Source organism: Symphalangus syndactylus, chromosome 21 (assembly GCF_028878055.3).
Source record: "Symphalangus syndactylus isolate Jambi chromosome 21, NHGRI_mSymSyn1-v2.1_pri, whole genome shotgun sequence".
Classification (NCBI taxonomy): domain Eukaryota; kingdom Metazoa; phylum Chordata; class Mammalia; order Primates; family Hylobatidae; genus Symphalangus; species Symphalangus syndactylus.
The window spans coordinates 67,177,878-67,203,616 of NC_072443.2; the positions used below are offsets into that span (position 1 = coordinate 67,177,878).

At 37.6% G+C, this 25,739-nt stretch overlaps 1 protein-coding gene across 10 annotated transcripts in view; it reads right to left on the minus strand.

The window, feature by feature from the left end:
• The window catches only part of CNTN6 (contactin 6), a 512,408-nt gene that overhangs the window by 117,410 nt on the left and 369,259 nt on the right, over positions 1–25,739 (minus strand). For 8 of the 10 annotated variants that reach the window (XR_010118662.1, XR_010118660.1, XR_010118661.1 and 5 more), the window contains exons 6-7: positions 9,199–9,402; positions 7,035–7,137 (exon numbers count right to left, since the gene is read on the minus strand). The exons of 1 other annotated variant lie outside the window; for it this stretch is intronic. Coding sequence is in view for 6 of the 9 variants with exons in the window: in XM_063630727.1 (XP_063486797.1) it covers positions 7,035–7,137; positions 9,199–9,402 (307 nt within the window). In the remaining 3 variants the exon portion in view is untranslated. The remainder of the gene's footprint in view (positions 1–7,034; positions 7,138–9,198; positions 9,403–25,739) is intronic. One more of the 10 variants, XM_063630730.1, reaches the window with a different exon arrangement.

A 25,739-nucleotide genomic window follows, 5' to 3' on the forward strand; every position in this document is an offset into this window, starting at 1 on the left:
CATCTATAAAACAATAAGGTGTATAACCCTGATTTTTGATGTTTTCGGAAACACATTTTTCTTCTCATTAAAACACAGCTTGAATTTTTACAAGTTTATCTTTTGAATTTTGGGGGTTTCTTTGTTTTTTTTTTTTTTGAGACGGAGTCTCATTCTGTCATCAGGCTGCCGGAGTGCAGCGGCACGATCTCAGCTCACTGCAACCTCTGCCCTCTGAGTTCAAGCAATTCTCTTGCCTCAGCCTCCTGAGTAGCTGGGATTACAGGTGCCTGCCACTGCACCCACCTAATTTTTTGTATTTTTAGTAGATGGGTTTCACCTTCTTGGCCAGGCTGGTCTTGAAGCCCTGACCTTGTGATCCACCCGCCTTGGCCTCCCAAAGTGCTGGGATTACAGGTGTGAGCCACCGCGCCCGGCCAAGGGTTATTTTTAATATATAAAATTAAAACTTACTTGTTGCTGGAATATTAGTTATTATAGATAACATAAATGGGAAATACAGATTATAATTCCATTCCCCATATAAAGCATTTTTTAACGTTTTGCTGAATTTTTTCAAGCCTTTTCCCAGTAAAATATTTACATAATTGAGGGTCATACTACATCTGCACATGGAGGATTAAGTAAGTCAGATACTTAGAAGTTAATTCAATATAAATATGAAAGGGTTATAAGCATGAGTTTTGAAGTCAGAATCTATGAGATGTAGATTTGAATCCCAGATATGCAACTTATATTGGCTAAGTCACTTAATTTATCTAAGCCTCATTGTATTTACCTTCGTAATTAGTATTTCAAAAACAGTGAAAAACTAGACAAATATATGAAAAAAACACCCCTCTTTCTGGAACTTGAACAATTGGCAACACAAAAGTATTATCCTGAAAGAGGGGAAATAAATGAAGTAAGGTTTTGGTAGCCCTTATTTTCTGTGTAGAGACACTTTCCATCCAGATCAGGGAGTAGGTAGGGGAGACATAAGTAGTAAAGTACTGTGTCACTGAGCTGAGAAGACAAAGATAAGATTTGGAGAGGCTGAAGTGGCTGGAATTGCAGAGCATAGTGTTAGAAAGAATGGCATTACTCAAATAATGTGCTCTAAAGATCTGCATAGGAGTGTCACATGAGGCTGGGCAAAGAATAATTTTCAGAGCTCCAATAGGCCTGGAAGACATGAGAGCTCCACTATGCCAGAGAAGAAAAACTTGGTGAACATTTGAAGCATTCAGTTGGGGATTTCATCATAGTAGTAAACTACCCTTAATAACCACAGAAAACTCGAGGATTCACAGTAGTGTAACAACTGCCTATCAAAATAAAGTTCAAAAAGCTTTTTTATAAATACACCACAATTTAGCATTCAACAACATGACATTTATGATGTCTACTATTCAATCTTAAATTACTAGATATCCAAACAAGCAGAAAAATGAGACCTGTGACTAGGAGAAAAAGCAGCCAATAGAAGCAGACCCACAAATAACTGAGATGATAGAATTAGCAAGCAAGGACTTATTTAGGGCTCCTATATAATTACAGTGCAGAGAATTACAGCGGAAATAACTGCAAGCTTTAGATGCTATTTAAGAAAGAGTCTCTAGGGAAACCTAAGGGCAAGAGTGGAGATAAAAGCAAAGGTACTAGCTAAAATTTAACCTCTGATGCCACAGCTAGACCCAACAGTAATTACAGCCTAACCCTAGCTAGAAAAACGTAAAACCTCACACTAAAAGTTTAGTTATCGAAGTTCCTTTAATCTGATATAATAATGTCCAGGATTTAAAAAAAAAGTACAAAGCATGCTATAAAACAGTCTGAAGAGACAAAACAACCATGATAACTAGACTCAAATACAACGAAAATTTTAGGACCATCAGGCTGAGGATTTAAAATTGAACTAGTTATTATCAGACAGTAATTTTAAATTACTATAATTAATATATTAAGGGCTATAGTAAAAAAGTGAACAGCATACAAGAACAAATGGATAATGTAAGCACAGAGAAGAAAATTCTAAGAAAGGATCAAAAGGAAATGCTGGAAATAAAATATGTTATAATACAAATGAGGGATGCCTTTGATGGGCTCATCAGTGGACTGAACATAGCTAAGGGGGAAGTAAACGAATGACAAGCAGTATCAATAGAACTACCCAGACTGAAACGCGAAGATAAAAATAATTTAAAAATTTAAAAAGATTAAGAACTTGGACAGAAGGGAGATTACAAATGGCATAAAAGATAACGTAAAACAAATACTAAAAGGAGAAACAAACAAACAAACAAACAAATAAATGTTTAAAGTATTCAAAAATAATGACAAACACCAAACCATAGATTCAGGAATTTCAGAGAAAACAAAGCAAGATAAATAAATAACAAAAATAATCTACAACCTCAAGAGAAAAAATATTCCCAGTGATAGGGGGTGATATTTCCTAGTTATGTGAGCACATGTATGGGGTACATTAAACAAACATTTAATGAAAGCCAATTTTTATTTCAGGAGCTCTCTTATGTCCTAAAAATAAAAAATTTAATAAGATCTGGCACTGGAGCTGGTCTTTCTATATTTTCATTTCCTTTTCCTTCTACCCAACTATTGATTTCTTTCCTCCCTCTTCTCTCTCTCTTTCCCCCATCTATTAAAATATATACATCTTAGTTTAATAAATGTGTAGTCTATAGCTTAAATAGCAGTCAATAATTAGTAATGTGATAAGAAAAAAATATTTGATTTTATTCCTCAAGTCAACTAGCTTTTCTCAGTTTTGAGGTTATGCAACATCTTACAAAAGAGTAAAGTACCTCACAAAGTAGACAGGAAGATTTAGAAGGATTAGCAAAAGGGAGTCCCCACATTTGGGAAAAAAAATGACTAAAACCAAATGCTGCACAGCAATATTTTTATGAAGAGATGTTAGAGAATATGATTTATAATAAACACTCAATAGACTTTATAAAAACACTTGGCAACAAACTTAGAAATATAGATTTATAATTTTGAAGATAAGACGTTTGATTGTTTTATTTTCAGATTGTTAATTATACCTATAACATAATTAATCTTCTAGTGAGTGTGTTGCTTTTCATGTTTGTTAATTTTATATATTTAGGAGACAATATGGTATTTGGTAAATACCGTAATTTATAATGGACTAAAAGGCATTTTCAGTATGTTTGCAATGTGTCAAAGATAATTTAATTTGTTTTCTGAACACTATTGGCAAGCATATATAAAACTCTTTTTGGTAGTAACTCACATTTGTAAGTTTTCCAAAGAAGTCGAAGTATTTTCACATACATTTTGTTGTTTTGAAGAAATGAGAAATGTATCTGCACTCCAAATACACAAAATGTAAGATTGTTATACAGGGCATTTTAACACTACCACTTTGACCGTGTAGATGCTTCAGACTTTCCATTTTTACCCCAAGGTATTTCAATTCTATGTTAATGTCTTCATTTAATAAACATAATCTCAACATTGATTAATTTTGTTAGATAACAATTTAGGGAGTGTACTCCATTAAATCAAGAATTTCCTTGATAATTTTCTATGAGGTATGGTTGGTAATTTATATTATTTTCCTATTCCCATTTAACATTATTTCATGTTCAACAGTTATTTTCTGCATAAACTTAACAAACATGATTTATTTATCATGTGTTTTCTTTTGTACATACACATCAGATTTGACATTTTGAGAGTTTTTTAAACTATTAGTTTTCCAACTCAAATTTTTCTGGGTCAAATATTGCTAGCTTAAATTTTGTCAAAAGTTTAGGAGCCGGGCGCGGCAGCTCACGCTTGTAATACCAGCACTTTGGGAGGCCGAGTCTGGTGGGTCACAAGATCAGGAGTTAGAGACAAGCCTGGCCAACACAGTGAAACTCCATCTCTACTATAAATACAAAAATTAGCTGGGTGTGGTGGCAGGCGCCTGTAATCCCAGCTACTTGGGAGGCTAAGGCAGGAGAATCACTTGAACCTGGGAGGCAGAGGTTGCAGTGAGCCGAGATCGTCCCACTGCACTCCAGCCTGGGCAACAGAGTTAGACTCCGTCTCAAAAAAAAAAAAAAAAATTAGGGACTCCTGTATGTTTTTAAAATTATAAATTTTACCTTGTGCAATTTAATAATGTGTTGATTATTTCCATCACCATGGGGTTAATAATAGAAAATAAGACACTGCTTTACTTATTTTTAAATTATTCCATATACCTCATATATTCAAAGCTTCATTTTTCCTGATTAGATCTTATCACGTATCTGGTTAAATACATTTGTGTATGGAGAAAGAAAGAGAGAGAGAGGGAGGGAGAAAGAGAAAGGGAATGCAGCACAGGTTTACACTTGGTCAATTCAGGTAGAGTATATGATGTCCATGTGTTACTCTTTCAGCTTTTCTATAGGTTTGAATAATATAAAAATAAATAAATTTAAGAAACTGGTATGTGAGCAGTTCAAAAACTATATTGATCACGTTATCTCTGTCTTTCTTTCTTTCTCTCTCTTTCTTTCTTCTTCCTTTTTTTTTTTTTTTTTTTCCCAGAACTGACCCTAATTGCTCCTTTCTCTCTTATACTGTCATCAATCCTGAGACAGAGAGAACAGGACTGGGCTGGGAAAGGTAATTTATACCCCCTCTGAGATACCTACCCTCCTTTGAACATCCTCACTAACTCAAACATTGTTTATATAAAAGTAGAATGTGGCTGGCGCGGTGGCTCATGCCTGTAATCCCAGCATTTAGGGAGGCTGAGTCGGGCGGATCACGAGGTCAGGAGATGGAGATCACCCTGGCTAACGTGGTGAAACCCCGTCTCTACTAAAAACACACACACACACAAAAATTAGCCGAGCTTGGTGGTGGGTGCCTGTAGTCCCAGCTACTTGGGAGGCTGAGGCAGGAGAATGGCGTGAACCGGGGAGGCGGAGCCCGGGAGGCAGAGCTTGCCGTGAGCTGAGATGGAGCCACTGCGCTCCAGCCTGGGCAACAGAGTGAGACTCCGTCTCAAAAAAAAAAAAAAAAAAAAAAAAAAAAAAGAATAGAATGAAATTTAGATTTTGGTTTTAGAATAATTCAATGAGCATTTATTACATAAATGCCAAGGCTTAATGTTTTAACATGTATTATCCATTCTAATCTTCACAACAAACATACAAGGTAGGAATCATCATAACTCCTTTTGGATGAAAATATGGTAATTCATAGAGATTATAAGCATGTTTGCTAATAATCAAATAACCCTTGAGAAAATTGGGAAGTGAATCTGTCTCCCAGGATTTCAAAAGCAGTTATCTTACTAATTAGTTAGAAGTTCCTAAATTCAGAATTTAAAATCAGGTGGGCCTAGGTTTGAATTGCTTGCTTCCTTTGAATAGAAACATAAAATTGAACAGGTTACTTCTCCAATCTGAGCTTCAGTTTCTCATATATAATGAAAACATAACTTGCCCTGCAAGATTATGACAATTATATATATTGTATCATAAATACTTATAGTTGCTTAGCGAATGAAATTATTTTCATTAGATTCTTGAGAAATAGCCTCAACATTTTCAATAATTTTATTGTGGAAGACCATTTTTTAATTTCAGGAATCTATATTTCCTGATGCCAAATATGATTAAATAAGCTATTAATATTCTTTTCAGATACTCTCTTTCATTGGTTTTCTTTTAAAATTAATTATCCAATTATCAAAGAATTTGATGACATTTAATATTTTTATAAACCTTAACTTCTGAAAAAGCCTGAAAATGGTGAAAGTTCATCATGTCTTAAAAGACAGACAATTAAAAACGGATGTAAAGCCCCTATTTGTCACTTTAAGAATCATTTAATCAATCAATAATTATTTATTTGATAAATGCTATGAGACCCATACTGTATGAAAATAAAATACGGTCTCTTAAATCCACGAGCAATGACTATTCTGAGAAATGTGATTCAAAGATATGCAAAACTCCACCTATAGAAAACAAACTAAGATTTAGTAACTACCATTATTTGGATTGCTGAGTATGTTTAACTTAATAAAATGACTGAGACATTTAAGGATGTTTTCCAGAATTTTGAGACTAAGTCACTATTTCTAAATGTGATGGCCACATTAGGAATAGACTTTGGATTTAGAGGTAAGCCCTTCGAGCTTACCTCCGAGTCAGTCAAGTCTTTTACTATTCAAAGTATGTTCTGTTTACAAGAAGCATGACTAATATTTGGGAGCTTTTTAGAAATGGAGGAATCAAACATCACCCTAGACCTCTAGAGTCAGAATATGAATTTAACCATGTCCCCAGGTAACTCACATGCATACTAACATTTGAAAATGACAGTCTAGTCTATCTGTCTCTTTTTTTTTTTCTGGTGTTTATAGGCACAAAAATGAAATTTGTATACCTCCAAAAAGCAAAGAGGTGTTCTAGATATCCCATGCAAAAATGTAGGTATTTTCCTGGCTTAAAAGTATTCCAAACCTATTCCTCATAAATACTTATCTGAGTAAAACAAAATGCCTCCACTATCAGGGAAGGTTGGGCTCAATTCTAATTATCCACTATGAACAATGGACTTTAATTAGTCTTATTTTGGAAACAAGCAGTGGTTTGTTATTTATCAGAATTGTTGGTTAATTAAGCAAGGAAATACTCCAGGCAATGTATTTCTGGATGTAGGACAAGATGGAGTGAAGGATATGTGGACGGTTTAGTGACTTGCCCATCATCTTATCCAAGTGCACTTATTCCCTTGAAATGTGCTGCCTAAATGGGTCTCATTATGCTTAAACTAAAGGAAATATCCGCACCTGTAGGGGAGAATTGCAGCCCTGATCATTTTCAATTACAGGCCTGGTCATTGTCTCAGTATTAGACATGTTTGTTTAAATTCAAATCAGTAAGTTCCACTGTTGCCCAGCATTTGAAATCTACTTGGTAATTTACCTTAGAGCAATATTTGAATAACAAAAAGGTATTTAATTTAAAAAAAAGTTAATGCAACCAGGAAAACAAAAACAAAAACCTTACTTTCCAAGGGCAAAACATTCCAGTTTTACAGATGAATCCTTTGCAGCTTGTATAGTTTCAGGAAAACGCACTTCAATCTTTGGTTCATATTCCCCCATCACACCTGTTAAATATCAAAACAGCTAGCAGCATTTCTGGAGAATAGAAGTTTTCTATGAAGTAAATGCTTCATTAACCAAAACCTGATTATTTCTTCTTAATGAGAGTTAGGGTTTTCAGTTAAGAGTGGGATACATATAGATTCTAAAATGCTTCTGTGTTTTCAAAAAAGACACTTTTCTAGTGACATCCACATTTATCTACCTTTCAGGGAACTCAGAGAGCCAGATCTGATTAATAAGAAAAAAAAAAAAAACAGGATTTTTTCAGCTAACACTGTTAGAAGTCCACTGCAGTAGGTCTTAGTCCAAAGTAACAGTAGTTCTGCAGCAAAACACATAAAGTCATCACATTAATTGAGATAAAAATGTAAATATTCACATATTAGTACAATAAGGTTTTGCTGTTAAATAAGTTTGCTGTACACCTATAAAAATTTAAGTTTTAAAATTTTCAATCCAAGGAACTGGGGATATGTGCTAAGATAAGAATAAGATAATAGTATAACCTCTTGTAAATATACTACCTACCAGAGGAGTTGTAACAGAAATATATCTGTAGGCTATTCCCATTAACTTAATTAATTTAATCAGTGACATCTCAAGATTATTTAAATACTTTGATCATTTTTAATATATGTACCCAACTACAGAGTAATACATTCCTAAAATAAATATATTGTTGGTGGCTAATATAACTGCAGAAAACACAAAAATTACGAAATATATATGAAATAAAAATACTTCATTTTTAAGACTTAATCATTATAAACATTCAAAGGGGTTATGGTGAGAAGGTAGTGAGTACTACTTCGTTCAACTAAGTTGGTAGGTTTTATTCTTTTTCACTTCGTTGATGTGTGATATTTCCTGCATGCTCACTTTTAAAAGAGGTTTGAATTTTATATTATATATAATACTTCTGCTCTATTTTTCCTGTATATGTATTCAAGGGAATAGAGGGGATAGAAGAAGGAAGGAATTAAGAAGGGAAGAAGCAGGAACTCAGAGTAGACAGGAAACAAAAAAAGGAAAAACGTGGTAGAATCTCCAAGCATAGTGTTGGCTCATGAATTCTTCTGGTCATAAAAAGGAGTATTCATTGAAGGAGATAAACTGGACTTGGGAATAAGTCTAATGTTGCTGAAATCTTAATGAAGACCTTGCAAATACATTTGGGTGGTTAGTGATTATAAAAACTCTATTATAAGAACTCCTTCTACGGGACTTGTTCCACAATTCTGTTATCCTTTATTAGCATTATATTCTTGCTTTTCTTCAACTCTTCAGAGGGGAGAAAAACTCCACGAGGTATTGCATTTCAAGTCCTGAATACAATCATAAAATGCACCAACAAATTTTCTACCTTTATGAATCCCACTGTGAACGTTTAATTAAAAAAACAACTAGAGAATTTTTCCACTTCAATGACTTCCTTAAACTTTCTGGCTTTCTAAATCTTGTACCAGCTATGACTTGACTAAGCTACAAAACTCATCAGAGACTAGTCTGAATTATGTTCTTTGGAGGAATATAATTAGTATAAATCTTGTGTTTCATTCTTCTCTGGAATGCTCATAATTAATGTTGGTTTGCTTTGCTTTCCTTGGATATGAACTTTTCCCTCCATTTTGCCAGACACGTAAATAAAGGGTGAACAAAAAAAGGGCAAATATGGAAAAAAGGGGGCATTAAAAAGTAGCTGCAACATATGTTCATTAAAAATATATTGATTCAATTGTATGTTTGGCAGCACCCACACATGCACACATACACACACGCCAACTCCCCCGAACATCATTTTTGTTTTTACAAAACAGTCTTTAAGCAAAAAAAAGACAAGCTGTTTCAATGCCAGAAAGGAGATGGCTTGGTATACCCAGAACCATGTCTACTGCACCATGTGGGTGAATTAGATAATTTTCCATTATATTTCTGGTTTACATATTTGTGAATTGAACCTAAACTCGTAATTTGGCTCCACCAAACAAGAAGGAAGCAGAAAGCTCTACGAATCTTCCCAGGCTTTAAGGGCCACAGATAAAGTATATTTCCAATATACTTACCATCCGTGCGCTGCACTAATGGAGTGGGTGGACCTTGAACACTTCTCTGGGCCTCTTTGTTTGTTATAAAGCAAGTGTAGTTGCCCACATCTGATGGTTCCACTTTGGCAATGTACAAGTTTCCCGTCTCTTGAGATACAAATCGCCTATTGTCCTCTTGGACGTATAAGGGGTTATCATTGAAGGTCCATGCATAAGATAAATCTGAAAAACAAGGGAAAAAAACCAAAACAAAACCATACTGTCCTTACTGCATTCATTCATATCTGAAAATTCTTTGTCCTACTTCCCCATAATTAGAAGAAAATTGTGCCTCTACTTGCTCAGTTGATAGCTGTCATCTGGTGTAATTGTAATATTCCCTTATATTGAAATATAGCTCAGACTGGATGATAAATTATGTGGGCACTCTCCCCATCATTGACTTTTTGGGATTAAGGATGTAACAATGGGATGTTATGGAAATAAGTGGATGAGTTTATTAAGAAATGCCATAAGATCTATGAAGTAATAACGGTTCCAAATGTACACTGAATTCCTTCAGAAAAACTTACACTGCTTCAAAGCAGTTTTTCTCAATGCATTATCAGAAGAATTAAACATACTTACAGGTACTTGCTAAAAATTTAACTTAAAAATTTAAGTTCAAGAAGTCTACCACAGACCTTGAAGTTCACTCATTTGAGCATTACATAATTTCTTTTTTATTTTTATAGAGATGGGGTCTCACTATGTTGCCCAGGCTGGTCTCCAACTCCTGAGCTCAAGTCATTCTCCTGCCTCAGCCTCCCAAAGTGCTAGGATTACAGGCATGAGCCACTGCACTGGCCTGATTATTACATAATTTTAAGCAGCTACTCTGTGACAGTTTTAGGTCTTAGAGTAAAACCAAACAAAACCTGTGCCCTATAAAGGTCAAACCAGTTACTGCTAATTGCCAATAATGTTGATAATCTCAATGTAGGATGACATATGCTTTGACAAAGGCATTATAGGGAGCCCAGAGAAGGAGCCTACAATGTTGTGTCATCAGAAAAGACTTCTAAGTAATTCCATTTTGAAACCAGCAGGATAAACTAGAGCTATGCAAGTGACAGAGGAGTCGACAAGCATTTCTCCAAGTAACTATCAAGAGCATGAAGATGAAACAGGGCACACATTACTTTTACTGAACATCAATCAGTCCATCTCTGGAAATCTTGTGGGTAACTGTATAAATGACATAATGAGCATATGTTAAAATGCACATAACTTGTGTTGTTTAATAACTTGTGACCATTATATACCCCCTGTAACCATCATTCCCCAAGTAAAATAAGGAACATTTCCATGTCTTCAGAAATTTTCTCCTGTTTTTTTTCTACTGCTGCAACCACTACTGGATTTCTATCATCATAGATTATTTCTGCTGTCATTTGTATGTCATAATAAAACAAACAGAATGTACTATTTTATGTCTGATTTATTTCATTTCACATAATTTTAAGGTGCACCTATTGTTTTCATGACTATAAGTCCTTTCTTCCTTTATATTGTGGATAGTATTCCATTTTATGAATATACCATAATTTGATTAGACACCTTCCTGTTGATGAGCATTTGGATTATTTCCAGATGGAAGTCATTATGTATTAGGCTGAAATAAGCATCCTTGTCTAAGACCATCTGTGTACATTTTCATTTTCCTTGGCTAGATTCCTAGGAGTAAGCCATAATGTAGATGTATGTTTAACTTTATAAGAAATGACAAAAGAATTTTTTAAAGTGGTTGTACCAGTTTATACTTCCACCAGCAATATTTGAGAGTTCCAGTTGTCCCATAACCTCACAAAAATCATGTGCTGTCAGTTTCTTTTTTTTTAGCCAGAAATCTTTGAGCAAAGGCAAATATTCATATGTATTAAAGCTTTCTGAATATAATTCTTCCTGAAGCTAAGACATTAGGTGTACTGTGGAAACTAGGTAGTGTTAGGTAACTAGAGCACCCTAATGGCACTGGTTCTGGGTTCTTCTTCCTCAGTGCAAGCCCGCCAAAGGAAAAACCAATCAGAGAGAGGTGTTTTTCCCCCCTCGCTCTAAGCCCCACCCCAACCAATCACAAACATCCATGCAGCCCTCCTGGGCATAAAAGAAGCAAACCCCCCACCGCTGTCTCTCTCTCCTGCCCAGCCCAGCCTGCTGCCTCCAATAAAGATCTCTTGGCCGAGACAGTGTGCCGTGGTCTTAAGTCTGAGCGTCACTCTTTCAGGTAGAATAGAACTATGTCTAGGGAAATAGAAAAATATAGCTGGTCCAAAGGGGACCCCCAAAATAGGCAGAGTATATAGGTACTCAGGGTGGAGAAGGGGAATATACTACAACTAAGTCAAAAAAAGTCTTCACTTGGATGGACCCTTATACACTTTGGAATTATAGCTCACAAGGGAGTAGTTTATGCATCTTGGAGCCTCTTGTCCAAACACAGAGCTGAGTTGCTATGTGCCAACTGTACTTACATTAACAACTGGCACAGAAGCAAGTCATGGCGGAGACAAAAGAAGCTAATTATTTCTGATATGTTCCAGTAGGCTTCCTCAGCTGCAAACAGACCACATGAAACATTCTTCTCTACCCTTACTAAATTTAAATTCCCAAAAGTAAAAGGTGGCAAAACAAACTGACAGCTATTTTGGATTTAAATCTGATCTATAGAGACAAACTCTTGAAAATGGGAATGAGGGAATATTGACATCTTGTCATCCCTTCCATCAAGAAAAAAAAAAAATGTATGAAGCATGAACCATACACTTAAGGAATGAGATTTTAGGAAGGAAGAAATAAAGGAAAAAAGGAGAAAGAAAAAAGGGAGAAAGAAAAGGTGGAAGGAAGGAAAGAGAAAGAAGGAAAAAGTTCATCTATTAATAGTGGGGTGGAGCAAAATAATTAATTTCTCACAACAATTTATAAATGATGTCAGTAAAAAGAAATTTGTCTCTGCAGACAGAACCCTGATATCATTCCCAGGAATGAAGAAGACATGAAGTAAAGATTTGACCAGGAACAACAGGAACACAGTAAATGCTACTTGTGAATGAAGTGAGAAAATGCAGAAAGTGTCATTAAACCATAAAAGTAGTGTCATGTGGGAAAGAAACCTAAGCAGCATTGTTATGTAAAAAGCATGTTATGAGTGTGCAAACTTGTGTGTGTGTGTGTGATATGTTTATGCAAATTCTTACATTTAAAAACCTGGAGATGTATACAGTGATTTTCTCAGAGTGAGTGGAGGGAAATACAAAAGGCTTTTACTCTTTGTAATGTGTTTCTGTCATATTATAATTTTAAATTACTATGCATTTTTTGTGTAAATGGAAGAAAGAATCAACAGGATACGAATAGTGTCAGAAAGGCTAAACACTAGAATGAGCTGCAACTTGTAAAAACAGGGTGGATTACATTTCTTATTCTTACTCTGAACTGTTCAAATTGGTGTTTTATGTTTTACGCAGGCATTGATTCCCAAACCTGATGTACATTAGAATCACTAAAGAAGCTTGTTAAAATACAAATAGCTAACTCAATTCTTAGCAATTTAGTTTTATTTATTCTGTCTGAGCCAGGTATCATGGTATCTGTGTTTTCAACACCCTCCAAATGACGCATGCAATTGACTGAAATATTTTGTTCAGAGCACCCATTATTGAAAGAGGAATTAAAATCTCAAGTTTATCAAGAGATAACAAACAAAATGTAGCAAAAGCCAGTCACAAAAGAAAGTGATAAAACTTTGATTTTGCCTCTGGAAAAAAAGATTCTGGAAGCATATTACAGCTGTCTCTTTACATTGAAGGGCTGCCACGTGCATAAAAAGTTAAATAAAACCCTCTCTATCAATGTCCAGAAGGCAAAAGTAGGACTCGTGGCTGTTGGAGGTGACAGAATGCTGTTAGATTTAATATAATAAAGAACAGTCTAAATTTTAGAAGGATAGCAGTAGATGATTTACTAGGTAGTGAGCTCTTTATCATTAGACATGATCGAGCAGAGTATGGATGAACACTACTTGGGATGTTGCAAAAAAAATTATTTTGACAATGGATGGGGGTGAGACCTAAGCTTTTATGAATGGTTTACTCCACCCTCAACATTCCTTTGACCTCCCTAAGAATCTACACTTTTGGATCAAGTATACATAAATGCAATTTGCTTTTAATTTTTGAAAAATGCTTTGAGATTCTTGTGCTGTTCTCACGTATTGAGTATTTTCTTATGCAAGTCTCTACGGGAGTCTTTCATTATTCCATGTGGTATCTTGCTTCAAAGTTTCTTTACTGACGTCCTTTGCTGCCTCAGTTCTAAGCCTGTTGCTGTTTCCACCAAAGAGATGCTCAAAGGGTTTTTGTTTGAAACCAGAGTCATCTAGATAGTAAATTTTTCTTCAATATAAAGAGGAAGGAAAAAATGTAGTTCAGATTCCCCTGTTGTCATTGACTCCTCATCTTTGAACCTTTTTCTGAAATAAAGACAATCTTGAGCAAATTCCCAGGGCCATGTCTCAGCTTACGGATCCTTATTCAATGCCTATTTGTGGGGAGAAATATGCTTTAGCTCTCTGAAATCCAATGTCACCCCTTTCACTTAACAGAAATTACAGTTTGCCACTAGTGCCCAAGAAATCTTTGTATTCTTCAACCTGTAATCTTGGGACCTGAGACTGTAATTTTCCTCTCTCCCTTGGTGAATTCATTTTTACCTTAGCTGCTAAAACTTTCCAATCTATTCCTACATGTGCTGTGTCCTTCTTTAATAGTGACATATTTAGAAGCTGCTGGAAGAATCTAATCCAGAAATAGGGAAGATTACATAAAGATTAATAATAAATTCAGAAAAAGGCTTTCATTTCATCATGCCAGCAATTGCTTTACGAGGCTAAGGGTGCAAGAACTAACAGTATAAAGGTAATTTCCCAAAACTGTATTCATAACGTGTGGGAGGAGTAGGGCTTGAACCTAGATCCTTCAGATGCCAGATCTTTGCTCTTTCCCTAATAATACTGCCAGAGGCGTTTGAACCAGAGCAACGCCATCTTGAATAGGGGCTGTGTAAAATGAGGCTGAAACCTACTGGGCTGTATTTGCAGAAAGTTAAGGCATTTTAAGTCACAGGATGAGATAGGAGGTCAGTACAAGATACAGATCATAAAGACCTTACTGATAAAACAGATTCAGTAAAGAAGCCAGCTAAAACCCACCAACACCGAGAGCAATGAGAGCGACCTCTGGCTGTCCTCACTGCTACACTCCCATTAGCGCCACAACAATTTATAAATGCCATGGTAGCATCAGAAAGTGACCCTATATGGTCTCAAAAGGGGAGGTATATAATGATTATTGTGCACATAATTAAGAAATAACCATAAAAATGGAAAGCCAGCAGGCCTCAGGGCTGCTATGTCTATGGAGTAGCCATTCTTTTATTCCTTTACTTTCCTAATAAACTTGCTTTCATTTTACTCTATGGGCACACCCTGAATTCTTTCTTGTGCAAGATCCAAGAATCCTCTCATGGAGTCTGGCTCTGAACCCCTTTCCCATAACAATAGCTTTCTACTTTTCAGGGTCTTTACAATTGATCCTCTTTTTCTGTGTTCATTTCCTCTTCTTAGCTCTTCCTCCTCACCTTTAACCTTCCTTCAAAATTCCCAAGCTCCACAAGTAACCAACCTTACTCACACTCTAAGACAAATGTTCCTCACTGTCCATTCCCTCCCCCATTAACATTGCCTGTCCTGCATCCAATTTCTTAAGAACGTCATAGATAAATCAGTTAAACTGCCATTTGAAATTACTGTAAAGTACTTACTGCTAATATTAGCAGGGAGTAGAACAGATATAAAAACTTGAATTTTCCCTCTTAAATGGGCCTCTCTGAAGCAGAGGTTCTAAAACTTCACCATGCATCAGAACCCCTTGGAAGACTTGCTAAACCACAAGCCACTGGGCTCCACCCTCAGACTTTGTGATTCAGTTAGCCTGGGGAGGAGCCAGGAAATCTGCATTGCTAACAAGCTCCCAGGTGACAATGACACTGGGGGGTCTGGAGCTACACTTTAGAAATCATTGATAAAAATGATAAAACTCACCGGGTACGGTGGCTCACGCCTGTAATCCCAGCACTTTGGGAGGCCGAGGCGGGCAGATCACGAGGTCAGGAGATCGAGACCACGGTGACACCCCGTCTCTACTAAAAATACAAAAAACTTAGCCGGGCGCGGTGGCTGGCGCCTGTAGACCCAGCTACTCGGGAGGCTGAGGCAGGAGAATGGAGTGAACCCGGGAGATGGAACTTGCAGTGAGCCGAGATCGTGCCACTGCACTCCAGCCTGGGTGACAAAGCAAGACTCCGTCTCAAAAAAAAAAAAAAAAAAAAAAAAAAAAAAAGATAAAACTCAGTCTCCTCTGCATAATCATGCTGGGAAGGGAAACACCTGGATTTTGAATGGTGGACCACCTTGTATATTTGCGTTGGAGTGGTGTGTTGGAGTCTGGACAAAAGGCTCTTTCTTAGTTTATAAATTCATAAAATGTCTGGGATGGCAGGGATTTGTAAGACCTGCCAGCCCAGCCACTTCATTTTTACAAGTGAAGAAGCAGACGGGAATAGAGTTAGCAGCAGCTCTGGGAGTACAATCCAGGTGCCCTTTTGTGCCCTCTGAATTGGTGAAGATGTAAAGCTGCAAGTCTTTGCTGTCATAGTATTTCTCACCCTGCCCTGCTCCCTTCTGCCCATGGGCTGCCTCTGCCCAGTCATCTGAACAGCCAGCCTGCACTGGGGGCTTTTATCTATTTTGTTCCAGCATCAGCCACTGCTGTGCTTAATTTGTGTATCTTTTCATGGGGAAAGAAGAAAAAAAAAACCTTCCAAATTGGAAGTTTAAAAACCTTCCCATTTGGCTTTGCTTAATTAAATGTATAATTCATGAGCCACTTAGGTTGAAACCATTGAATTTTTAAATATTTTCTCCACCATCTATGACATTTATCAGTTATTAATGGTTGTGATGCATTTTCCCTGTGATGATTCAGCAGTAGCATTAGAGTTGAATGATAATTGTTCCTTCCTGAAGCATTTTTTTGTAGTTTCACAATGACTCCATCCTCTACAATTTTATTATTATTAGAAATAGCAGATCTGCAGTAAGCAATTGAAGACTCTATTCTGCTGCTCTCTCAAGCATACAACAAATCCTATTTTCCCCAGAGCATGATTATGTTTTGACATCTTTTACAGCCCTATGTCTTGTACTGTAATATTTAAAATACAAACAAGAAAGATATATGCAATTATACCCATTATATAGCATGTAATTTTTATTAGAGGAAAAATATCTCATGTGAAAGGGAACCATCATGATAAACATTGACACTGACAACTTCTATTGGCACTGTAGAACAGATCTCAAAATTGGTAGCATGTTTCCTGAGGCAGAAAATAAATGAGTAGAATAAAGAACTTGAAGTATAGTGTTCAGATTTACTGGGTAAATCCCCCCTTTGGAATATTCCAGAATGTGTGTACTTTACTGCAAACCTTGTGTAGTGCTCCAGGGTTAAATGTGACTGACTCTTGGGTGGTAAATCATGGTTATGCTAACTCAGTGGCAAAAACCTAATCCAAGAAGAATAATTCCTTTTCTGGACTGAAGTCATTGATACTAGGGCTGAGGAAGTTTACGATGTAACCCAGAAAAGTGCCCAACACCTTTAAAATCCACTCCTATTTGAATTCCCATTCGTTCCACAATTACTGCTTGATCACCTGGATTTTATTGGATCCCTTCTGATTTACACACCTACTGTTTGGAATCAAGGAGATGGTGGTCTTTACGGCCTACAAATGACAGTTGAATAAAGGTCTCATGGGTTCCTAATATTGCTAAGTTCCAAATAACTATAGAACCGTTGTACATTGGCCAAACCTACTTGGAGAAGGAATGAAAACACAGCTGTCTCAAGGCAAACCCCAAAACTGGAGTTCAGCCTGGGAGGCCACATGAGTTACTGGCTTCTCAAAGGAAGGGATTCAAGAGCAAGCCAACAGTGTAAAGTGAAAGCAAGTTTATTAAGAAAGTAAAGGAATAAGAGTGGCTACTCCATAGGCAGAGCAGCCCAAAGGGCTACTTGCTGGCTATTTTTGTGGTTATTCCTTGCTCATATGCTAAACACGGGGCGGAATATTCATTAGTTTTCTGGGAAAGGGGAGGAGAATTCCCAGGACTGAAGGTTCCTCGCACTTTTAGACCATATTGGGAAGCTTTTGGAAGTTGCCATGGCATTTGTAAGCTGTCATGGCACTGGTGGGAGTGTCTTTTAGCACGTTAATGCATTATAATTAGCATATAATGAGCAGTGTGGATGATTAGGGATAGCTTTTTTCACCATCTTGGTTTTGGTGGGTTTTGGCTGGCTTCTTTACCACATCTTATTTTATCAGTGGGGTCTTTTTGACCTGTACTTTGCAAAACCAGTCCTACCGGACTCATCTCATAGCCAGCTTTTGAGTGAATTGTTAGAAAACCTCCAATTCTAAGGGCGACCAAGCAAGCCATAGGATACAAATACATGAGGACTAGACTTCTCTTTTTATTCCCAATTTCCGTCTTTTATGGATGAACTTAATACAGTGAATGTAAGAGATGGGCTGTGCCAGTGGTTTTCAACTAAGGATAGTTTTGCCCTCTAGAAGATATCTGGCAATATCTGGAGACACATTTTTCTCAAAATTGGAGGAGGGAGTGCTATTGGCATCTAGTAAGTAAAAGCAAGAGATATTACTAAACATCTTAACAACGTGCAGAGCAGTTCTTCCAATAAAGAATTATTCCTGTAGATGTCTATTAGGTCCACCTGGTCCAGAGCTGAGTTCAAGTCCTGAATATCCTTGTTAATTGTCTGTCTCATTGATCTGTCTAATATTGACAGTGGGGTGTTAAAGTCTCCCACTATTATTGTGTGAGAATCTAAGTTTCTTTGTAAGTCTCTAAGAACTTGCTTTATGTATCTGGGTGCTCCTGTATTGGGTGCATATATATTTAGGATAGTTAGCTCTTCTTGTTGCATTGATCCCTTTACCATTATGTAATGACCTTCTTTGTCTCTTCTGATCTTTGTCAGTTTAAAGTCTGTTTTATCAATGACAAAGATTGCAACCCCTGCTTTTTTTTTGCTTTCCTTTTGCTTGGTAAATATTCCTCCACCCCTTTATTTTGAGGCTATGTGTGTCTTTGCACATGAGATGGGTCTCCTATGTGTGTCTTTGCATGTGAGATGCGTCTCCATGTGAGACAGTGAATACAGCACACGGATGAGCCTTGCCTCTTTATCCAATTTGCCTGTCTGTGTCTTTTAATTGGGACATTTAGCCTGTTTACATTTAAGGTTAATACTGTAATAGCAAAGACTTGGAACCAATCCAAATGCCCATCAGTGATAGACTGGATATTACGTCTGTCCATCAATGATAGACTGCAACATTTTCTTTAAAATGTGGCACATATACACCATGGAATACTATGCAGCCATAAAAAAGGATGAGTTCATGTCCTTTGCAGGGACATGGATGAAGCTCGAAACCATCATTTTCAGCAAACTAACACAAGAACAGAAAACCAAACACCACATGTTCTCACTCATAAGTGGGAGTTGAACAATGAGAACACATGGACACAGGGAGGGGCCCATCACACACTGGGACCTGTTGGGGGTTGGGGGGTAAGAGGAGGGATAGCATTAGAAGAAAAACCTAATGTAGATGGCCAGTTGATGGGTGCAGCAAACCACCATGGCATGTGTATACCTATGTAACAAACCTGCACCTTCTCCACATGTGGCCCAGAACTTAAAGTATGGTAATAAAAAAAGAAAAAAAGAATTACTCCCTATCTCCCCGACATCTGGCCCTACTGCCGCAAAGCGTACCAGTGTTGGAAAACCCTGACTTCTACACATGGTGACAGGCTGCAACAGGAGAGTTCTGTTTGATGTGCTGGTAAGCAAGGAAAACAGTCTTTCTAAGGGTGAAAGCAGTCTGAAAGTGGAGGGAAGGAATGTGCATTATGGGACTTAAAGAAATAAACTTTCTAGAGAGCTGACTTTGGCCAGCTACGAAGAGCGGGAAGAGCCATGAGCTTCCTTGTTCTAACACTGTACACTAATTTTAGGCAAATCAGTCGACCTCTCTGTGTGTTGTTTACATAGTCTCCAGTAGAGTAAAGAACTCTTGGTATCTCCTTGTATTATTTAACAACTTTTAAGTGTCTCTTCTGGACCAGATTATGGCAGAGAAAATTAGGCAGTGGAATAAATGCACTGGGTGTTTAGACAGGATCTTTTGAATTCCAGAGACAAGATCTTGGCCAAGTTATGTTATTAGTTAGTTGAGTTTAGTTAACTATAGCTGTTAGTTAACACTAACAATTTTAACACAATACTCAATTTGTAACATTGAGATATATTCCCTGAAAATGTTAAATGAGTTGAGGTATTGCAAATGCTGAGTTGAGTGCTTAGTACATAGTAAGTATTCATTATCTTATCCAATTATGTAGTATTAAATGTTACTTATATAAGATGAGTTCCAAATTTAGGTCTTCAAACCAGATCTCTTATCCTAAACATGTAATCCAGCTGCCTGCTAGAAATTTTCACCCTTGTATCTAATTGGCATCTGAACATTAACATCTCCTAAAACAAATTCCTGATTTACTCCAACCCCAAACCTGCTCCCCCTTCATCAACTCCACCCCAATAAATGATACTCTATTTTCCAGTTGCTCGGTCCCAAATCCTTGGAGTTATCTTTTACTCTTCTCTTTCTCTTATAACCCACATTCAATCTTTCAGGAAATTATTTTACTTATACCTTATAAATACATACTGAAGATTGGTAATTATCTACCTGTCTATAGCAATCCACCTGGTCCAAGTCACCATTCTCTGTCACCTGAATTAACACAATCACTTTTTAACTGCTTATGTTCTTGCCCCTCTGTGGTCTACTATCCAGAGTAAATTTTTAAAAATGAAAGTCAGAGAAAGCATGTCACTGTTCTGAATATAATCTAGTGAATTTTCATCTTACTCACAGGAAAAGGCAAAGTCCCTAAAATGTCTGAAAGTAAGGCTGTGTGTCCTCATTAACTCTTCTGTTTGTTCATTCTACTTCACCTATGCTGACCTCGGTGCTGTTCTCCTAACACGCTAGACGTGGTTTCCTCGCAGGTTCTTTGCACATGCTATTTCCTCCACCTGAACTGCTTTTACTTACTGTGTCTCACTCCCTCACTTCTTTAGTTCTCTGCTCAAATAGCAGTGAAACCTTCTTTTACCTTAGATATACAATAGCAACATCTACTATTTCCTATCCCCTTTTATTTTTCTTCTGGCTTGTATTACCACCTGTCATGCTTTATATTTCTTTATTATAAGATTCATGGAACTAAAAACTTTGTCTCTCTTCTCCACTTTATCACTAAAATGCAGAAAAACGAGTGGCACTTAGTAACTACACAATAAATATTTGTTGATTGAATACCCAGTGTACAAGTTCAATAATATGGTTATTATCGTTACTGTTATTTTTGTACCAACAGGCAACTATTGGGTCTGTCTGCCTTTTACACACTCAGAGAGCCTCAGAGTAACATATCCACTGCCAATTTGACCGACCCACTAAGATAAAAGCACTTTCATTTACTCCAGAAACAGCAAGCACACCAATTGGAGGAAGGGGATATTAAGTTTTAGCACTTTTTTCTCTACATAATTTTCCCCTTTATTCTATAACACAATTGTGAGCCTTTGCTTGGAATAACTTTTAATTTAAGTGGAATTGTCAACGTCTTTATTGATGCAAATACAAACAGCGGGCTCAGACAGTAGTGCTATCCTCCTGCTACAGACATAGATGATCCAAACTTTTGGCATCAATTCAATTGTTCTACCAACCTGAAAGTTGGATCTGAGGAGAGAATGGAACATTTCCTCTAAATCAAATTTTAAACCTATAATTTTTATGAGCTCGGGATTTAGAGTTTCTTTTTTTGTTTGTTTGTTTTTTGTTTTTTTTTTTTTGAGACGAAGTCTCACCCTTGTCCCCCAGGCTGGAGTGCAATGGTGCAATCTTGGCTCACTGCAACCTCCGCCTCCCGGAGTCAACTGATTCTCCTGCCTCAGCCTCCCGAGTAGCTGGGATTGCAGGCGCCTGCCACCACACCCGGCTAATTTTTGTATTTTTAGGAGAGACGGGGTTTCACCATGTTGGCCAGGCTGGTCTCGAACTCCTGACCTCAGGTGATCTGCCCGCCTTGGCCTCCCAAAATGCTGGGATTACAGGTGTGAGCCACTGCGCCCTGCTGAGAGTTTAATATCCATCCAACGAAGGGAAAGAGTGTTCTTTACTTTGGATAAAGTGAAACTATTACTACATAGTGAAGGGGGGTTTAATTATTGTAGACAACATGCATCATTGCTTCATTCTGTCATTTTTAAATAAGATTTCCTATGAAGCTAGACTAACTCACTGGGTCCATGCAAGTTTATTGATTGCTTGTTTTCATATTCCTTCTTCAGTTTTGGTTTCAAGGGCATTACATCTACTCCAAAATTTAAAGGAAATTCTGCCTTCAGCTCCATCGCAGATAGTTTGTGCAGACTTTTTGTGACGAGTGACTGAAACTTAACAAAAGCTCACTTTTGAGGTGAGTGAGAATGCATGGTGGAAAGACCTCTCTGCATAGAGCTCAAAGTTCAGCCAAAGGCACGTTGACATCCCACTCCCCATAAACAAATAAAATAAATATAAAATAAGTTTTGTGGGCTGGGCGCAGTGGCTCACACCCGTAATCCCAGCACTTTGGAAAGCCGAGGCAGGCGTATCACAGGAGGCCAGGAGTTGGAGACGCACCTCGTCTCTACTAAAAATATAAAAAACTAGCCAGGTGTGGTGGCATGCACCTGTAGTCCCAGCTACACAGGAGGCTGAGGCAGGAGAATTGCTTGAACCAGGGAGGTGGAGGTTGCAGTGAGCCAAGGTGGCATCACTGCACTCCAGTCTGGGAGTCTCCAACAGGGCGAGACTCACTCTGAAAAAAAAAAAAAAAAAAGAGTTTTGTATTGTCTCTTTCTATTGCATGAACTGAGGGATGACCTTAGAACCTTGCAGGGACATAGTGAAAGAAATAAAATATTTTTGTTTGGCCAACTACTAAATTTCATTCTGCCAACCACTGAGAAGCTAAAGGAGTATTGAATTCTTCAGAGATAGGTGTCCAAATGGAGAAGAAGTATAATAGATACTTAAGGGAATTGTTGGAAATTGTTGGGAAGATGTGGGAAGTCATCACCTACCAGTGAGAGAGCGTTTAGGAGGAATGAAGATGTCTAACAGGAATCTCAATGAAGTTTTGTAATCAGATGTACATTGTAGTCCTCTCTGTGCTGTCCATACAAAACTTCGTGAAACCTACATTTCTCGGAAATATTTTACAGATAAGATTTTTTTTTTTTTTTTTGAGACAGAGTCTCGCTCTGTCACCCAGGCTGAAGTGCAGTGGCGCGATCTCGGCTCACTGCAAGCTCCGTCTCGCGGGTTCACGCCATTCTCCTGCCTCAGCCTCTCCGAGTAGCTGGGACTACAGGCGCCCGCCACCACGCCCGGCTAATATTTTTTTGTATTTTTAGTAGAGACGGGGTTTCACCGTGGTCTCGATCTCCTGACCTCGTGATCTGCCCGCCTCGGCCTCCCAAAGTGCTGGGATTACAAGCGTGAGCCACCGCGCCCGGAACAGATAAGATTTTTTGGAAAGATGAGAATAAGGGCTGAGTCTGGTCCTAAGGACAGAGATTCAGTTACAGTCACAAAACCCATCTCTTATTAGGGAATAGGATTAAAAGAGAAATATACTCCTCCACTCAGATTACAGAGAATGGTGCCTATTCTGCTTCCACATTTTGAAATGATAAAATAGAGTGTCTTGAACTGAGTCCTGGCATTATTGCCTAGGTTCTTTTTGTTTTTCGCTATGATGCCGTCTCTGCTAGAATAACCTTTCCGTGTTAAAACCCTTCCTTTCTAGAGGAACAGCACATTTGCGTTTGTGCTTCAAAACTGGGTAGAAAGCATCCACAGAAGGCCTATGCTGGAGTCAGGTCTCCTTTTTTTTATTCAGAAGAAAGAACAGCTCTATAAAAGTACCTGTGTATTTGGTTTATGTTGATTACTCTGTTTCATGGGGTTGTGGCCAATCGTTTACACGGAAAAACCATCTAGACACTTTTCTGTTTTGCTTTTAAAACACGGAGCCATTCTTTGCTGGGTAAATTTATAAAATTTAGCCATGTTGATACTTTTTCTTACTCTCTCTATAAAGTTGTGTGTGTGTGTGTGTGTGTGTGTGTGTGTGTGTCTGTGTATATATATATCACACAAAAATATATTTGATAGGCCTGCCTTGTTAAAAAAAATTTTTGTATAATTTATGTGAATACACTAAAAAGAAAGCATAAAGAATTCAGGATATTCTGATAATATCAAGTTTAACATGATTTCTCCCTTGTTGCAGAACTTCCTGTGAGACTCATTCTTGCTGTTTATGTTGAAAAAGACAACAGAACTAAATCATCAAAAATTTGATGTAAAAATTTTAGCCTTTGCTGGGCTCTGTGGCTTAAGCCTGTAATCCCAGCACTTTGGGAGTCCGAGGCAGGCAGATCACAAGGTCAGGAGGCAGGCGGATCACGGGGTCAGAAGTGAAACTCCGTCTCTACTAAAAATACAAAAATTAGCTGTTCTTGGTGGCATGTGCCTGTAGTTCCAGCTACTTGGGAAGCTGAGGCAGGAGAGTTGCTTGAACCTGGGAGGCGGCGGTAGTGGTGAGCAGAGATTGGGCCACTGCACTCCAGCTTAGGCAACTGAAGGAGACTCCGTCTCAAAAAAAAAAAAAAAAAAAAAAAAAAAAATCAACCTTTATGGCCGTCTGTCTCTGTGGAGTCTGTGCTACTTTTCTTTATGAGAAGCTTTTTTAATATTTACACATGAGATTTAAAAAATAATTTGGCCATGCCAACATTTACTTTACAGTGCTCTGTTAACTCCGTCTGCCCCCATTACTATATTTCTAGGACGTTGCTCTGTGAGAGCCATGTGTGGTAGGAAATACAGAGCCTTCAGGGAGATAGGAAACAGAAGAAATAATGTTTGAGAAACATATTGTAGGGCAGAATTCCAAGATGACCTTCAACGACCCATGCCCTTGTATAATTCTCTTCATTTGAGTGTGAGTGGGACTTGTAACAGGATGAGAGATCACGCCCATGATTAGATAAGATTAGATGGCACAGGTTGATTTAAAGAAACTGACTTCAGCTTTTGTGGGCATGATCTACATCAGGTGAGCCCTTACAAGAGATGGGGCTCTTCCTGACTAAAGAAATTTGAAATGTTCGAGGGACTTAATGTGGGATAGATTCTCTGTTCCTGGCTTTGACATTGGAAAAATGCTCATGGCAAGAAATTCAGCAGGCTCTAGAAGTCGAGAGTGTCCCTTAACAGCCAGTCATCAAGGAAACAGGGACCTTAACTGCAAGAAACAGGATTCAGCCAACAAATATGCTTGGAATCATGATGAGATGCTACTTGTAACATAAATTAAATCTGGGACCAGATGTGGTGGCTCAAGCCTGTAATCCCAGCACTTTGGGAGGCTGAGGTGGGCAGATCACCTGAGGTTAGGAGTTTGAGACCAGCCTGGTCAACATGGCAAAACCCCGTCTCTACTAAAACTAGAAAAATTAGCTGGGTGTGGTGGTTTGCAAATGTAATCCCAGCTACTCAGTAGGCTGAGGTAGGAGAATCGCTTGAACCCAGGAGGCAGAGGTTGCATTGAGCCAAGATCGAGCCACTGCACTCCAGCCTGGGAGGCAGAGCAAGACGCCATATCAAAAAAAAAAAAAGAAAGAAAGAAAAAGAAATTGGTATTAGACAAGTTTGCCATTACTCCTATGCAGCAAGATTATTCAGTCCCAAAGGTCTTAATTTAAGGCAGTTTTTGTATACCTGTGACTTAATTTTATGGCACTGATCCTAGGGGCACTATTATAATGAGGGCCTCACATACTTTAAAAGATCAACATATCCTTTAATGTTGATAGGTGACAAGGTAACAAGGACAAATGTCTCCTGTTTGGCTGCCTTTTAATTTTTTAAATTTTTTTACATATGGAACAGATTCATTTACAAATATTTTACATTTCTTTTATTCCCGGTTAAACAAAGTTGAAAACAATCTTCAATAGTGTCAAGAGTATTTGAATAATACCATAAGAGCATAAAATGACATAGACTGACAGGACAAACTGATATGATTTTCCATATTTTGTCATCTCAGATTATGGTGCTGGAAAATAATTTTCTATATGGTTAAAAAATAAGCACCAAAAGAGCCTGAGCAATGTTTGTGTGTTCTGAAATAATATTATTTTATTTCAATATAGCATTAAAAGCAT